The sequence below is a fragment of the Podarcis muralis genome, chromosome 9, assembly GCF_964188315.1.
Source record: "Podarcis muralis chromosome 9, rPodMur119.hap1.1, whole genome shotgun sequence".
Classification (NCBI taxonomy): Eukaryota; Metazoa; Chordata; class Lepidosauria; order Squamata; family Lacertidae; genus Podarcis; species Podarcis muralis.
The window spans coordinates 4292589-4309905 of NC_135663.1; the positions used below are offsets into that span (position 1 = coordinate 4292589).

The 17317-nt window shown below is 49.3% G+C and overlaps 1 protein-coding gene across 1 annotated transcript; it reads right to left on the minus strand.

The window, feature by feature from the left end:
• Positions 1–207: 207 nt before the first annotated feature.
• On the minus strand, positions 208–14772 carry PRADC1 (protease associated domain containing 1). Its single transcript, XM_028744327.2, has 5 exons — positions 14611–14772; positions 8587–8687; positions 6134–6243; positions 4645–4812; positions 208–1425 (listed from the first exon to the last, which is right to left on the minus strand). The coding sequence occupies exons 1-5, from the start codon at positions 14669–14671 to the stop codon at positions 1305–1307; spliced, it is 561 nt and encodes a 186-aa protein (XP_028600160.2). The 5' UTR covers positions 14672–14772; the 3' UTR covers positions 208–1304.
• Between the last annotated feature and the right edge of the window lie 2545 nt (positions 14773–17317).

Genomic DNA, 17317 nt, shown 5'->3' on the forward strand with positions numbered 1-17317 from the left:
CACAGTACCGGGGGGCGCAAAGGTGCCCACCGAGTCTCCTTGCTCTCAGGCTTCCGCGCCTGAGATTTTAGGGGTCCCCCGCTCGCCGTAGCGGGTAAGACCCGAACTTGCGGAGCAGTCCTTCTCCGGAGCTCGGAGGTAGGACCGCCATTAAGCGCTGGCACCGACCGGAAGTCTCCCTGAAACGCATTCTAAGGTACAGTGATCCATGCAGGATGCACATTCGCAACCCATAGTGTTCACAACCCACGTCTGCGCACACATGGGTTGCAATTCAGCACTTCTGCGCAAGCGCAATTTGGCGCTTCTGCGCATGCGCGAGTGTTGAAACCCGGAAGTAACCCGTTCCAGTACTTCTGGGTTTCAGCAGTCCGCAATCTGAAAAAACGCCACCTGAAGCGGACGTAACATGAGGTATGACTGTACTCTTAAATGTGCTAGAAATAAGGTTTGGACAAGGCCGTGAGCCAACCAGCAGCGGGTGCCAAACTTGTTGGCCCCTTGGGCGCAGTTTGCAAAGTAGGAAAACTGCTATGCATAAAACGCACACAAAACCCCACAACCTATTTTATTGGGGGGGGGGGCCTGGTGTGGGACGACTGTGTGCCCGGGGGCACCACCCTGGCAGCCGCACTCAATTTGTGTCCCAGAGGTCTCCGCATCAACCGCTCCTTTCCCCAGTTTAAACAGAGTTTGCCAACGGGCACGTTCGAAATTCCGAGAGGGTGCCGTGGAAGACCGTGGCATCGCCAAACAAAAAACAAAAACAGAACAAGAAGCAGGACTGCAAAACTGCTGTGGGGATGCTCCCCCATGGATAGAAAAAGGTAAACCTAAATCATCCACAGCCCCAGTCCTCCAAGAGAGACGCACTCTGCCTCTCTCTTCCAAATGGAAAGCAGCACAGCCCAGTGGGGAGGAGGAACAGCGCAAGAAAGAGCAAACTGCCTCTGCCTGCTGAATCACAGGATTTCGAAGGGATATTTTGCTGGAACAGTCCACTGGTGGTACCTGGTGCCCACGGGTCCAGGACTGACTTCTGGCCGCGCCCCTGGAGAGTTGTGCCAGGCAGGGAAGCCAGTGCCACGCTTAGTACGTAGCCCATAGGGCTGAGTCGCCGTGGGCAGCTCCTTCGACCTACGAAAGCCACCCGAAAATGGAGGCTCTGATTCTTGAAGGAGGCGAGCTGACGGAACATCGAGGAGGTTGCTAGTTCGTAAGGCCCCAGCCCAGCTTCTTTCGGAAGGGCCGGCCGGCCAGTCTGTGGTCCGCCCTCGCCAGCATCCTTCGCCCTGCTTGCTCTGCTACCAAAAGGTCCACGGAGGCTGCATCAGTTCGTAGGTCGAGATGCTGGTGACGTTTACAGGGATGGAAATGACTGCCCAGGGGAGGCCGTGCTGCTCCAAGGATCGGCGAATCATGTACCTGGAAAGAGGGGGGCAAAGCCATAGTGACTTTGGCCGGTGGACGCACTGCATAGTTAAACTACGGAACTCCCTGTCACAGAGGCAGTGATGCTTCTGAATCCCAGTTGCTGGAAACCACAGGAGGCAAGAGGACTCTTGTGTTCAAAACCTGCTTGCGGGATTATAATAATAATAATAATAATGATAATTTATTATTTATACCCCGCCCATCAGGGGGGTTTCTCCAGCCACTCTGGGCGGCTTCCAATGGAATATTAAAATACAGTAACCTATTAAACATTATAGTTAAACAGTATAGTTAAAGCCATGGTTTTCCCGGTAGTGATGTATGGAAGTGAGAGCTGGACCATAAAGAAGGCTGATCGCCGAAGAATTGATGCTTTTGAATTCTGGTGCTGGAGGAGACTCTTGAGAGTCCCATGGACTGCAAGAAGATCAAACCGATCCATTCTGAAGGAAACCAGCCCTGAGTGCTCACTGGAAGGACAGATCCTGAAGCTGAGGCTCCAAGACTTTGGCCACCTCATGAGAAGAGAAGACTCCCTGGAAAAGACCCTGATGTTGGGAAAGATGGAGGGCACAAGGAGAAGGGGACGACAGAGGACGAGATGGTGGGACAGTGTTCTCGAAGCCACAAACATGAGTCTGACCAAACTGCGGGAGGCAGTGGAAGACAGGAGTGCCTGGCATGCTCTGGTCCATGGGGTCACGAAGAGTCGGACGTGACTAAACGACTAAACAACAACAACAATTAAACATTAAAAGCTTCCCTAAACAGGGCTGCCTTCAGAAGTCTGATAGTTGTTTATTTCCTTGACATCTGATGGGAGGGCGTTCCACAGGGTGGGTGCCACCACCGAGAAGGCCCTCTGTCTGGTTTCCTGTAACCTCACTTCTTGCAATGAGAGAACCACCAGGAGGCCCTCGGCGCTGGACCTCAGTGTCCGGCCTGAACGATGGGGGTGGAGACACTACTTCAGGAATACTGGACATTTGAGGCCATTTAGGGCTTTCAAAGTCAGCACCAACACTTTGAATTGTGCTCGGAAACGTACTGGGAGCCAATGTAGGTCTTTCAAGACTGGTATTATGTGGTCTGAGTGGCCACTCACAGTCACCAGTCTAGCTGCCGCATTCTGGATTAGTTGTAGTTTCTGGGTCACCTTCAAAGGTAGCCCCACATAGAGCGCATTGCAGTCCAAGCGGGATATAACCAGAGCATGCACCACTCTGGTGAGACCATCCGCTGGGAGGGAGGGTCTCAGCCTGTGTACCAGATGGAGCTGGTAAACAGCTGCCCTGGACACAGAATTGACCTGTGCCTCCATGGACAGCTGTGAGTCCAAAATGACTCCCAGGCTGCGCACCTGGTCCTTCAGGGGCACAGTTGCCCCATTCAGGACCAGGGAGTCTTCTACATCTACCCTCCTTCTGTCCCCCCAAAACAGTACTTCTGTCTGTCCCAATCTGGTCCCACCGGAGTGGTACCTATTTATCTACTTGCACTTTGACGTGCTTTCGAACTGCTAGGTTGGCAGGAGCAGGGACTGAGCAACGAAAGCTCACCCTGTCGCGGGGATTCGAACTGCTGACCTTCTGATCGGCAAGTCCTAGGCTCTGTGGTTTAACCCACAGTGTCACCCATGTCCTCCATAGTGCAGTACAGCCGATCAATTTCTATTCTGGATCAGTGATGGGTTTGCCTTTGCCCCATCTACATTTTTCCAAACCAACCAACCAGCCAGGACCCCAGCGGCCTGTCAAGGTCCGACCAATGTTTGCAGGATTCTGGCGGAAACTCGGGGGGCCACACTAAACTGGCCAGCCATCTCCATGTCTCCAAGTGGCCTGCAATTTCCCTTTTGGACCACTCTGTTCCAGGGATCCCCAGTAAGCATCCTTGTTCCAAGTCGGACTCACGACATAAACAAACGTGTTCTATCTCAACATAACTCAAGAGTTTTCGGCTGATGTTTTCCAGAGCTTTTATCCTGTTCCGGAACCTGCCAACCACTCACTCAGTTTTCCGTTTTAAAAAAAGGAACTGGTTTTGCTGCTTTTGTGTGCCAATGCACTTTTAAAACGGGTGAATTTCTGCATTCCTAAAATTTGGCAATATCTCCTCCATTCTCCCATTGTTAGATTTTGTTGTTGTTCTTGCAAGGGTTGTTACTGCTGCCAGCAGATTTGCACACCAGCTCTCTGCTCTCAAATTTATTTATTTCTTATAATATAGTTTATTAAATTTTCCACAAAATTCACATAAAATCCCAGTGTTTCTTCTGTTTTATCGACTTCTCGTCCCTTTTTCTGTGGCTTTCTTTTTTAAATACTACCTCATTGCTGCACCCAATCTTCACTCTTTTTATATCATAACCATAACCCAATAGTTACTGCACTCAAATTTAATACTATGCACTTAAGGGAAGCCACATAACTGGTCTGGCTACATCTGTCCAGTTTCCTGTTTCTCACAGTAACTGACCAGGTGTCTACAGGAAGCCAGAAACAGGACCTGAGCTCAACCGTCCTCTCTCTCCACTTGTGATTTCCAGCAAACAGGTATTCAAGGGGCGATTCCCTCCAACAGTGGAGGGATAACTCTGTTATTACGGCCATCACTGATAAAACCCCCCATTTCTTTACCATTTCCAAGATTCTAGTTACAGGTAGGTAGCCGTGTTGGTCTGCTGTAGTCGAAACAAAATAAAAAAGTTCTTTCCAGTAGCACCTTACAGACCAAGTTTGTTATTGGTATGAGCTTTCGTGTGCTTTCATATCTGAAGAAGTGTGCATGCACACGAAAGCTCATACCAGTAACACACTTAGTTGGTCTCTAAGGTTCTACTGAAAGGATTTTTTGTTTGTTTGTTTCATTTCCAAGATCGTCTTCTATTTCTACAAGACGCAGGGCAGATCTACACTCACGGTTTTTAACGCTAAGAAAAAGCAAAGGGAAGATTCTGTTAACCATATAGCCATGTGACGTTATGCTTTAATGTCCACGGTGCGTAATTAAAACGTGACATGAGAGCAACCAGAAACCAGGGAGACGGCGGAGAAAGAAAGCAAAAGGGACTTTTATTTTATTGACGTTTTAGAACGATCTTTCCGATATCATTCTAATAACGTTTGAAAACTGAGTGTAGATCCAGCCACGGAGGGGATTTTGCCTGATCTCAGAAGCCTCTGGCTACGCCAGCTCCAAGCCACTTACCCGTCTCTCCCAAGCAGGAAGAGGGCAGGGATGTCCGCCGTCCGCCTGGTGCTGTCCTGGATCATCTCCACATAGGAGCTGTCGTTGTCATAGGCGTTGTCCGCGATGATCACCGCACGGCCGCCGAGTTCCTGGACAATGCGAGTCTTGGACAGAAATGAGCAGCCACTGTCGGAAAGGCGGCAAGAGAGTTTCAAGTCCTGCACAGACACTCTGATCCAAACTAGACAGGTATTGTTCCCTGTATAGGGAAGTTTGGAATGTATGGCGCTTTATTATGTTTTTATAACTGTTTGAAGCCGCCCTGAGCAGCTGGGGGAATCCAGTAAGATGGGAGGGCTACTATTGCTATTGCTATCATCATCATTGGGTGAAAGAGGAGAGTGCAAAATATGGTCTGAAGCTCAACATCAAAAAAAGATTATGGCCACTGGGCCCATCACCTCCTGGCAAATAGAAGGGGAAGAAATGGAGGCAGTGAGAGATTTTACTTTGTGGGCTCCATGATCACTGCAGATGGTGACAGCAGCCACGAAATTAAAAGACGCCTGCTTCTTGGGAGAAAAGCAATGACAAACCTAGACAGCATCTTAAAAAGCAGAGACATCACCTTGCCAACAAAGGTCCGTATAGTTAAAGCTATGGTTTTCCCAGTAGTGATGTATGGAAGTGAGAGCTGGACCATAAAGAAGGCTGATCGCCGAAGATGCTTTTGAATTCTGGTGCTGGAGGAGACTCTTGAGAGTCCCATGGACTCTCCCAGCATCAGGGAGTCTTCTCTTCTCATGAGGTGGCCAAAGTCTTGGAGCCTCAGCTTCAGGATCTGTCCTTCCAGTGAGCACTCAGGACTGATTTCCTTCAGAATGGATAGGTTTGATCTTCTTGCAGTCCATGGGACTCTCAAGAGTCTCCTCCAGCACCAGAATTCAAAAGGTGATGTCACTGCTTTTTAAGATGCTGCCTAGGTTTGCCATTGCTTTTCTCCCAAGAAGCAGGCGTCTTTTAATTTCGTGACTGGTGTCACCAGTTAGGGCCCATGGCAGGCAAACTGGGTCCTGCGTTGTTAAGGGCTTTGTGCGCAGACTTTTGGAAAGAGACAGGGAAATGCGTCAAAAAGTGTGCGGGCGAACAAGCGACTCATGGGAAGTGTTATGTTCTGAAGTTCTCACTCTGGGCTAGCAGGGGGATACTGTAGATAGTTTTCACTCAGGTCCACGTCATTTATTTTAGGCGGGAAACCCTGGGTTGTTGTTGCTACAATGTTGACAGCCGGCTGCCTATAAAAGCAGGCCGGCTGAGCTGTTTGCTGTTCAGTTCTGTTCCAGCTTACAAAATAAAGAGCTGCTTTGGAGAAATCGCTGTGTCGTCTGCCATGTCTACCCACTATTCAACAGGAAGGTTAATCAAAATGCACATGAAAGCAATCCCGTTAATGAAAAATGTAGCCCTCGAAAGCAGCCCGACCCTCTTCCAATGCGAGGAGACTCACCCACGCTCCACCAAGGCGATCTGGCCTTCGATGAAGACTCCGTTGTTCAGAGCCCCGCAAGCCTCCGGAGGGTCTGCCGGGACCAGGTATATCTGCTGGTATCTCGTGTTCTTGGGCAGGCGAAAGAGAGGCAGAAAGAAAGCAGAGCAGAATTACAACTTGCTGAATATCTCAGACAGAAGCGCCAGAGCTTCTTCATTTCTCCTTCTGGCGCCATGAGAACCCAGTGTAGCACAGCGGTGAACTAGCATATCAATGCCAGGACGCCTGTGTTATCAGCTACTGGTGCGTTGTTTCTGTTTTTGCAAATGATCTCTCTTATTTAAAGCCATTTTTGCCATCATTAGCTTATGACTCCTCTCACACACATCCAACCATGTGAAAATGTACCAGTGACTCAGGATAACACTTGAAGTGAGCTATTGTTAACGGAAGCTTACGTCCTAATACATTTGTTATCCTCTCAGTTACTGTGGGGGTCAGGTGGGATTGCTATGAGGAATTATGAAATATGGAGCAAGTCATTGTGTCAGCAATGAAAGCATTGTGTTGTCTGGGCTTGATTCATTGACAATAATTCCTGGTCGAATCCCACAAGCCTCTCCTACCTCTGTCATTTGCTTTCTCTACGCCTGACAGGCACGTATCAGCATTCTAAACACAGGCTAGTTGCTTCACTGAGCATCCTCAGTACATAAAGATAGTAGGTTACTTTGATGTTGTTTGTTAATCTTTAGATAGATCTTAAGGGCCAGGAAGAGAGCTCACAAGGAGATGGTAAATACTGCCATCCCGCATCTCCTGTTTATTCCTGATTATGACCTCTGGGGTTTTGCTGACTGCATTCCTCCTTTTATTCCTATTTTATTTACTCTGAACTACATATGCACGCTCAAGTAGGAAATAGTTTCACTGTAGTTTCAACTTTAACTTTGTCCCACGTGGGGGTTTTAAAATGCTCAGAGGAAATCTGATTGGTTCTTTTTTGGGGGGGGGGGGATTCAAACATTTTACAGTGGTGCCCCGCAAGACGAATGCCTCGCAAGACGGAAAACCCGCTAGATGAAAGGGTTTTCCGTTTTGGAGGTGATTCGCAAAACGAATTTCCTATGGGCTTGCTTCGCAAGACGAAAATGTCTTGCGAGTTCCTGCAGGGTTTTTTTCCTCCCCCCCCCTTTTTCCCAAGCCGCTAAGCCGCTAATCAGCTGATCCGCTAAGCCGCTAAGCCGCTAAACAGCTGATCCGCTAAGCCGCTAAGCCGCTAAACAGCTGATCGCTAAGCCGCTTATCAGCTGATCCGCTAAGCCGCTTAACAGCTGATTGCTAAGCCGCTTATCAGCTGATCCGCTAAGCCGCTAATAGCGCTAATCCGCTAATCCGCTAAGCCGCTAATGGGCTTGCTTCGCAAGACGAAAAAACCGCAAGACGAAGAGAATCGCGGAACGGATTATTTTCGTCTTGCGAGGCACCACTGTAATTAATTAAAAACAGAACTGACACATAGGCTGCTGGCTCCCATCGAAATCAGGAGGGCCAGTCCAGATTAGAGCCATGCAATAGCTCATGCCAAAACAGTCGAAAAGGTACGTAATCTTCTTGCCATTGAATTGCTGGCCCGGTCTCCACAGACCTCTCTAGCGGCAGGACAAGATGATGGCAGTGGCGCCACCACTGAGGCATGCCCAGGGATGCTGCAGGCCAGGTTTGAGTTCACCCACATCCACGGGTGGGGCTGTGGGTCAGACTCCGGGGCGGGAGGGTGCAGGACCCGTGTCAGACTGCATGTCGTCAGCTGTTCCGAGGGCCACATCAAGCCCATCTCCTGCCTCATGTTCCAGTCCCAAAGGCCACTGCACAGATGGAGGCTGGCCCAAAAAGCCGGCCTTTGCAAGCGCAACGCCATAAGAACCACACTGCAAACTCCGCGAGGCAGAAACCTTTTCGGGGCAATCTGATTGGTTCTTACGAACACTGTGTAAAAAGTTCTTTTGTGAATAAAACGACCTGGGTCGAGGGGTGGCGGGAATTATTATTGGCACCCCTCCCAGAGTCTTGCTGGTCAAGCCTCGTGTGTATTTTATTAATCAGAGTCCAATCCTTCCTTGCTTTGGGAACGCTACAGTTACATTTTAAACCCTCCCTCCAAAAAATGAAGTCTGTTTTGCAGTCAGTGTGGCGTAATGGTTATAGAGCGCTGGACTCAGACCTGGGAGAGCAGGGTTCGAATCACCACCCTGCCATGAAGCTCACTGGGTGACCTTGGAGTCGGTCACCATCTCTTAGCCTAACCCTACCTCACAAGGTTGTTGTGAGGATGAAATGGGGAGGAGGAGGAAGAGAGCCATATACACCACCTTGAGATCCCCGGAAGATAAATGTGATTAATAAAAATTAAAAATAAAATGACGTTGGGCACCGCTGGGAGGGGACGGGGGCCTGGTTCTCATACTTACAAACACCCCTCCGAAATCCTTGGCTGGGGTGGCAGTGAAGATGTAGCGGATATCGCCGGGGCTCAACACCTGGAAGTAGAGGTATTCCTGGATACGTAAGCCTGCAGTGCCAAGAGAGAAAGAGAGCGTGAACTCTTGGGGCAGATTGTGCCAAAGGAGGCTCGAAGAAAACAGAGATGAAGGGAGCACTGGGATACCCTGACTATTTTCATTACAGCACAGTCACATCTTACGTGCATTTTTTTTTTTTTTAGTTTACCGTATTTTTCGCCCTATAGGACTCACTTTTCCCCCTCCAAAAATGAAGGGGAAATGTGTGTGCGTCCTATGGGGCGAATGCAGGCTTTCACTGAAGCCTGGAGAGCGAGAGGCATCGGTGCGCACCGACCCCTCTCGCTCTCCAGGCTTCAGGAAGCTATCCGCAAGCCTTGCGAGCCCGGGGGAGTTCCCGCGGGCTCGCAAGACTTGCGGGCAGCAGCCTGCAGCACGGGGCACCCTCCGGAGGATGCCCCGTGCTTCGGGAAGGTGTCCGCAAGCCTCCCGTGCCTTGTGGGAGGTCCTGCCGGGCGCGCAAGGCTTGGGGCGGCAGCCTGCATCCCGAAGCACGGGGTGCCCTCTGGAGGACGCCCCGTGCTTCAGGCGAGTGTCCGCAAGCCTCCTGCACCTGGTGGGAGGTCCTGCCGGGCGCGCAAGACTTGCGGGCAGCAGCCTGCATCCCAAAGCACGGGGTGTCCTCCGAAGGACGCCCCGTGCTTTAGGAAGGTGTCCGCAAGCCTCCCGCGCCCGGTGGGAGGTCCTGCCGGGCGCGCAAGGCTTGGGGCGGCAGCCTGCATCCCGAAGCACTGGGTGCCCTCCGGAGGACGCCCCGTGCTTCAGGCAAGTGTCTGCAAGCCTCCCGCGCCTGGCGGAAGGTCCTGCCGGGCGCGCGAGGCTTGCAGGCAGCAGCCTGTTCTGGGGGCTGGGGTTGGGGGAAGCTCGGGCTTCCCCCGAGCCAGCCCCGCGCCTGGGGGGGAAATAAATTTTTTTTCTTTATTCCCCCCCCCCAAAAAAAAACAGGTGTGTCTTATGGGGCGGTGCGTCCTATGGGGCGAAAAATACGGTAATTTTTTTTTCTACCTACAACCAAACACAAACAGTGATAACCCCCCAGGCAGCTGATTCATTGGGTATACATAATCAATAATAACATATTCAAATCAACCATATGTACAATTTTATATACGTTAACACTCCTCCATCCACAAGGTTTATTTAACTTTTAACATTTTAATTGGCCCAAATTGTTCAAACCTACCCAAATAATTCAATATCTTCTCAAACCAATCCTCCTCTTTCTCACTGACCTTAAACCCTTTTAAACATGCAGTAACTCAGCCTTGGCCAGCCTGGTGCCCTTCAGTTGTTTTGGACTACAAATCCCATCAGCTGGCTGTGGCTGATGGGATTTGTAGTCCAACACACCTGCAGGGCACCAGGCTGGCAAAGGCTAAACTAATTAAACTGGAAGGGTTTTTTAAAAAATGTTATGAGGTGGCAGGCTTATCCAGTTTTCTCCAGCACAATCGCCCTATCCACAATTGCATTCCGGGGCCCAAACCCGAAAGAAAATTAGCTGAATGCCACCTCTGGCCGAAACGCCAACTCAAAGCTGCCAGCCAAGACCATTCATGACAGTGGCTGGGATTTGGTGGGTCTGTGGGATTACGAAGAGAATCTCAGAGCAGCTTTGGAAGTCAAAGAAGGGTCTGGGAACAGGAAGCACAGTTCCCTGGTGCTTCACACTTCTTTAGGAGAAACACTGAATAGGACGATTATTGGAGGAAAAAAGAGAGGAGTCGATATCTGAATATATAACCACCTCCATATTCCGCCCCCTGCAATGCTCTATACTGTTATGTACTGAGTTGATTAGGATCCAAAATGCAGCAGTCTGATTGGTCCTAGAACAATCGGATCCAAAATGCAGCAGTCTGATTGGTCCACAGGAGCCACCCAATCCAGCTCCAGATGGAAGTGAATCCACAACCTGATTGGCCTACAGGAGAATCCCAGAATTAGCCAATCACGTGGGGCCCATTGTGTAAATAATGTATATAAAGCAGATACTTTGGGGAAACTTTCATTCCTCATTCCTCACTACTATGAGCTGAATAAAGAGCATGAAATCCACTCTCGACTCCGAGTACAGTGGTACCTCGCGTTACATACGCTTCAGGTTACATTCGCTTCAGGTTACAGACTCCGCTAACCCAGAATAAATACCTCGGGTTAAGAACTTTGCTTCAGGATGAGAACAGAAATCATGCTCTGGCGGCGTGGCAGCAGCAGGAGGCCCCATTAGCTAAAGCGGTGCTTCAGGTTAAGAACAGTTTCAGGTTAAGAACGGACCTCCGGACGAATTAAGTACTTAACCTGAGGTACCACTGTATATTTCATATACTGTACCAACCCTGGGAGACCCACGTTTTTCAAGCCGGCCCATAACTGCGATAGGAAGAGGAAGAATGGAAACAATTTCCCTGGCCGCATTCCATGCAACCGGCTGTTGCCACGCTGCAAATGGGGGGGGGGGAGGAAGCAAGGGATTATAAATAGGCTTGAGACTGCAAAGCCCACACACCATATACTCTGGAGCAGTTGCAAGAGGCATGTGGGCCGCTCTGGAAACCGGTGTCTTGCCAATGACAACCTTCCACGCCACGTAGCTGAATAATCCCTGACCGATAGTCCGTGTAATAGGAATTTTATGGTCTTAGATATATGGTAATGTTCATAAGTGTACCAACCAAGCACATACATAGATCAGCACAGGAAGGCCAACCTGGAACCATTTTGATTCCTAAACTGACCAAATCTTTTCTCTGCAAGGTCAAAATGGAAAGGCCTCCCCATTGTCTTTTCCTTCACAAATCCTGTCTCTGTTTGAGCCTGTGTGTGAGCCTGTGACCTGGCCCAGGAACTAAGTATTTATCACTACAAAAGACTGGCCGGGCTACCCTGGAAATCCAATCAAGTAACCTGCCAGACAGGAGATAAACAAGGACAAGAGAAAAACAACATTTAAATTTCTGTGATGTAGGTATGATGTATCTGAGGGGTGGTCTTAGGTTACACCCCTCCTGTGATGTATGTATGATGTTTCTGGAGGGTGGTCTTGATCTACAGGGTGGCAATTTCAAAAGTCTTTATAAGGCCTTGCACAGCATTTTTCTGGGTCCTCCTCCTTTCCTGCGTGTGAGGGGAGCACCCTATTGCAACAGATCAATACAGATCAAGCTTACTAGCTGCTTTGCTTCTCAATATTCTCTGGTTGGCCTCTGTTATTCTCTCCTACCAATAGGGAACCCACGTAAAGACTCTATATGGGCTCTTGGATACCCCATAAGGGAAAAGCGCATACAGTGGTGCCTCGCAAGACGAAATTAATCCGTTCCGTGAGTCTCTTCGTCTTGCGGTTTTTTCGTCTTGCAAAGCACGGCTATTAGCGGCTTAGCGGCTATTAGCGGCTTAGCGGCTATTAACGGCTTAGCGGCTTTAAGAAAAAGGAAACAAACTCGCAAGAACTCGCAAGACGTTTCCGTCTTGCGAAGCAAGCCCATAGGGAAATTCGTCTTGCGGAACGACTCAAAAAACGGAAAACCCTTTCGTCTAGCGAGTTTTTCGTCTTGCGAGGCATTCGTCTTGCGGGGTACCACTGTATTTTTGTTTACAATTGTTTACAACATCCGCCACCTTTTGAGGAAGTCTGTCCCACCGTCAAACAGCTCTTACTGCCAGAACATTCTTCCTAATGTTGGAATTCCCCTTTTGCAATTTGAATCCATCGTTTGGGTCCTCCAAAACCTCACAGTCAAAATTCTGGGAACTATAGTTCACCCCGCAGAACTACAATTCCCAGCACCTTTAATAAAAATTACCGTTACGAGGATCCTTTGGGAGGGTGGGGAGAGAATGTGATTTTAAATGGACGGGGTCACAGTTGGAGGCAGCAATGCGTCTCAATATCTGTTGCTGGAAAGTGCAGGAAGGGAGAGCGTTTCTCTTGCGCCTGAAACCTGATTGCGGGTTCCCCTTAACAGGCATCTGGTTGGCCCCTGTGAAAACACAATGCTGGACTAGATGGGCCTGATCCAGCAAGCTCTTGCTAGTTTTTGTCTCTGTGTACGCAGCTGCCCCCCTCTCTCGAGAATGCCAATTGCAAAACTCACTTTTGTGTAGGGCTGAGACCCTCCCCTGCCAGCAGACTGCCTCGCCAGAGTGGTGCATGCTCTGGTTATCTCCCGCTTGGACTACTGCAATGCGCTCTACGTGGGGCTACCTTTGAAGGTGACCCGGAAACTGCAACTAATCCAGAATGCGGCAGCTAGACTGGTGACTGGGAGAGGACGTGGAGACCACATAACACCGATCTTGAAAGACCTACACTGTAGGAAGCCGAGACCCACCCAGCCCAGCGCTCTACTTCCGAGAGAGGACAGGGAAGCAGAGCGTCAGGGAGCAGACCATCGCCCTCTTCTCCGGTGACTAGGAGTGGCCGCCGGGACCACATAACACCGGTCCTGTGAGATCTGCATTGGCTCCCAGTATGTTTCCGAGCACAATTCAAAGTGTTGGTGCTGACCTTTAAAGCCCTAAATGGCCTCGGTCCAGTATACCTGAAGGAGCGTCTCCACCCCCATCGTTCAGCCCAGACACTGAGGTCCAGCGCCGAGGGCCTTCTGGCGGTTCCCTCCTTGTGAGAAGTGAAGCTACAGGGAACCAGGCAAAGGGCCTTCTCGGTGGTGGCACCTGCCCTCTGGAACGCCCTCCCACCAGATGTCAAAGAGATAAACAACTACCTAACTTTTAGAAGTCATCTGAAGTCAGCCCTGTTCAGGGAAGTTTTTAATGTGTGACATTTTAATGTATTTTTAATCTTTGTTGGAAGGTGCCCAGAGTGGCTGGGAAACCCAGCCAGATGGGCGGGGTACAAATAATAAATTGTATTATTATTATTATTATTATTATTATTATTATTATTATTATTATTACAGTGGTACCTCGGGTTCCAGACGCTTCAGGTTACAGACTCCGCTATCCCAGAAATATTACCTCGGTTTAAGAACTTTGCTTCAGGATAAGAACAGAAATCGTGCTCTGGCGGTGTGGCAGCAGCAGGAGGCCCCATTAGCTAAAGTGGTGGTTCAGGTTAAGAACAGCTTCAGGTTAAGGACAGACCTCCGGAACGAATTAAGTACTTAATTAAGTACTTAAGTACTTAACCCGAGGTACCACCATTGTAAAAGCTATGGTTTTCCCAGTAGTGATATATGGAAGTGAGAGCTGGACCATAAAGAAGGCTGATCGCCGAAGAATTGATGCTTTTGAATTATGGTGCTGGAGGAGACTCTTTGAATTATGGTGCTGGAGGAGACTCTGGAGAGTCCCATGGACTGCAAGAAGAGCAAACCTCTCCATTCTTAAGGAAATCAGCCCTGAGTGCTCACTGGAAGGACAGATCGTGAAGCTGAGGCTCCAAGACTTTGGCCACCTCATGAGAAGAGAAGACTCCCTGGAAAAGACCCTGATGTTGGGAAAGATGGAGGGCACAAGGAGAAGGGGACGACAGAGGACGAGATGGTTGGACAGTGTTCTCGAAGCTACCAGCATGAGTTTGACCACACTGCGGGAGGGAGTGGAAGACAGGAGTGCCTGGCGTGCTCTGGTCCAGGGGGTCACGAAGAGTCGGACACGACTGAACGACTAAACAAACCACTGTATTATTATTATTATTATTAAAAAGCATTGCAAGATCCTGAGAAAGGAACATCTTCATAAAAAGACCCATGCAACTTACTAAGGCTAGACAAGGCAAACACATGAACTTGAAAAGAGGAAGGAAGATCGAAGGAAGATCAGATTCAAACATCTGCAGCCTGGGCGAGAGGGGTAAGGGAGGCTTTCTGCCATGCCAGCTGTCAGCCAGAATCTTCCGGCTCCCATGAATGCACCAGCCCCAGGTTAGGAAGCCGAGGGGATACTCACTGTGAGCGAAGGGGCCGAAGCAGAGCAAGATGCACAAACATCTGGGCCAAATGGGGAGCATTGCTTGGGGGGGGCGCAACAGCTGCCTGCCAAGGGCCGCCTCTTGCAAGCGCTCTCTGGGCTCGCATCAGCTGTGCAACACTCTTCACGCTCTGACATTAGGAGGGAAAAGCCCGCCCTCCGGCTCCCTCTCATTGGAGGAGCCCAAGCTCTTGACGATGCCATTGGTGGAGGGTTCGAATCCATCAGCTGCCACCCATATTGGTGTGTGTGGTTTTTTTTTTTGGGGGGGGGAGATCCTACCAACAAGCTCCTAATAGAGGGGAAAGGAGAAAGGGGGGGGGGGAGAACAGCGAGAGGTTAGTTTGCTTCCTTTTTGTAAAGATCGAGGGTTTGGAGTCATCCACATAGCTGTCAACGTTGCCCTTTTTTAAAGGGAAATTCCCTTATTCCGAATAGGATTCCTCGCAAGAAAAGGGAAAAATTGACAGCTATGGTTTGGAGTCATCCAATTAATTTAATATAAATTAAAAGAGACTTTCTGAAGAATATCAAGGGGGTGGTGTTAAAGATTAAAGTGTTGTTCACTTTCCAGGAAAACAAGGAATCATATTATATAATCCTAGCCTTGGAAGGGACCCAAAGGGTCATCTAGTTCAAACTCCTGCAATGCAGGAATCACAGCTAGAGAAATCCCTGACAGAAGTCAGTCCCACTGTCTGCATGGCTTTACTCCCAAGTAGTGAGAATAGTGAGTTGCGGACTAAACCTGCGGGGGGGGGGGGGGTGTAGTCCTGAGTGGTGGGGGGAACACCCTGCTTTACTATCCCTGCAACTGAAGCAGCGATTCAGCAGGTGATGCTTGCCCAGGTGAAGCATCTCAGCAAAAGCTTCACCTCTTGAATTTCTGCACATCACTGGGATGGGGCACTTTTGACCTCCAGAAATGGCTTTCGCAGCCTTCTTACTAAGCCAATGGTTCCTAGCAAGGAAAAAAACAACTCCAGTTGTTTTAAATTGGAAGGGTCGGAAGGGGACCCCCAAAGGTCATCTAGCCCAACCCGCTGTTATGCAGCGTCGTCCTCCATGGTTCAGAAGGAAGCTCTGGGTTCAACGGGACATGTTCCTATGTAAGGCGTGTTTAGCAGGGATGGGGATAAGCTGTGGTTCCTCCAGGTGTTCCTGAAGTACTACAACTCCCATCATCCTTGACCACGCTGCTGGTTGCTGATGGGAAATGGAGTCCTATCTGCAGGGTACCATAGGATTGCACAGAAGATTGCCTGGAGTCTGGCTAGGGAATGCCTCCCTCTCTCTATGGTAACGCCCCGAGGAAGGGCTCCGGCTCACGGGAGCCGCTCTTTCCATAGAGCTCACAGGACATGAACCATAAATCTAATACCAGAGATTCACATCGATAATAGAACTTCCGGGACACCCTAGATCACTTTCTGGGAGTGGAATGATGACTGCCCATAGAAATCTATGTTGTTGTTGTTTAGTTGTTTAGTCGTGTCCGACTCTTCGTGACCCCATGGACCAGAGCACGCCAGGCACTCCTGTCTTCCACTGCCTCCCGCAGTTTGGTCAAACTCATGCTGGTAGCTTCAAGAACACTGTCCCACCATCTCATCCTCTGTCGTCCCCTTCTCCTTGTGCCCTCCATCTTTCCCAACATCGAGGTCTTTTCCAGGGAGTCTTCTCTTCTCATGAGGTGGCCAAAGTATTGGAGCCTCAGCTTGAGGATCTGTCCTTCAAGTGAGCACTCAGGGATGATTTCCTTCAGAATGGATAGTTTTGATCTTCTTGCAGTCCATGGGACTCTCAAGAGTCTCCTCCAGCACCATAATTCAAAAGCATCAATTCTTCGGCGATCAGCCTTCTTGATGGTCCAGCTCTCACTTCCCTACATCACTACTGGGAAAACCATAGCTTTGACTATAGGGGCCTTTGTTGGCAAGGTGATGTCTCTGCTTTTTAAGATGCTGTCTAGGTTTGTCATTGCTTTTCTCCCAAGAAGCAGGCGTCTTTTAATTTCGTGGCTGCTCTCACCATCTGCATTTCCATCTCTATAAAAATCTATACAGAAATGCAAAACTTTAGCGTAGCTGCAATTGAGTTTCCCTGCCGAAAAGAAAAACGAGACGCAAAGAGAGGATTTTTCTGCCTGTCTTCTTTCTTGTAAACATTTGATTTTAAAACTTTATTTAAACATCTTTAATTAAGCAAACGAGAACATTTAATTACGGGAAGGAGTCTGCACGCCTGTCAATGGTGCACAAACTTTCTGCATGAGCTCAGGGCTGAATTTTGACTGGGCAGCCAGATTTGATGGTCCTTTGCTGCAAATGAGGGATGCTTTGCAAAGGAGATTTTTTTCTTTTTTTGCTTTCCTGCAAACTCAAACTAACCCCAGACCCACCTCCAACCTGCAATGTAAATAACAGTGGACTACACTGCAGGGCTCTCGTTCCTTCTCTCCCACCCCCAGCCCGCAACAGAGGCTAGTAAGGGACTTGCACCCACATCTACAAGGCAATTAAAAAAAAAAGGGGGCTTATTTTTTTTTAATGATAAAGGCCTGCGTTCCAAAGAACGGGAATCCCTGCCTTTTCTCTCCCACGCACCTTAAAACCCCGTTTTCCCATCTGTTCCCACGAGCGGTTTTCACCGAATAAACAAATCCCTCCATATAAACCCGGAAGTC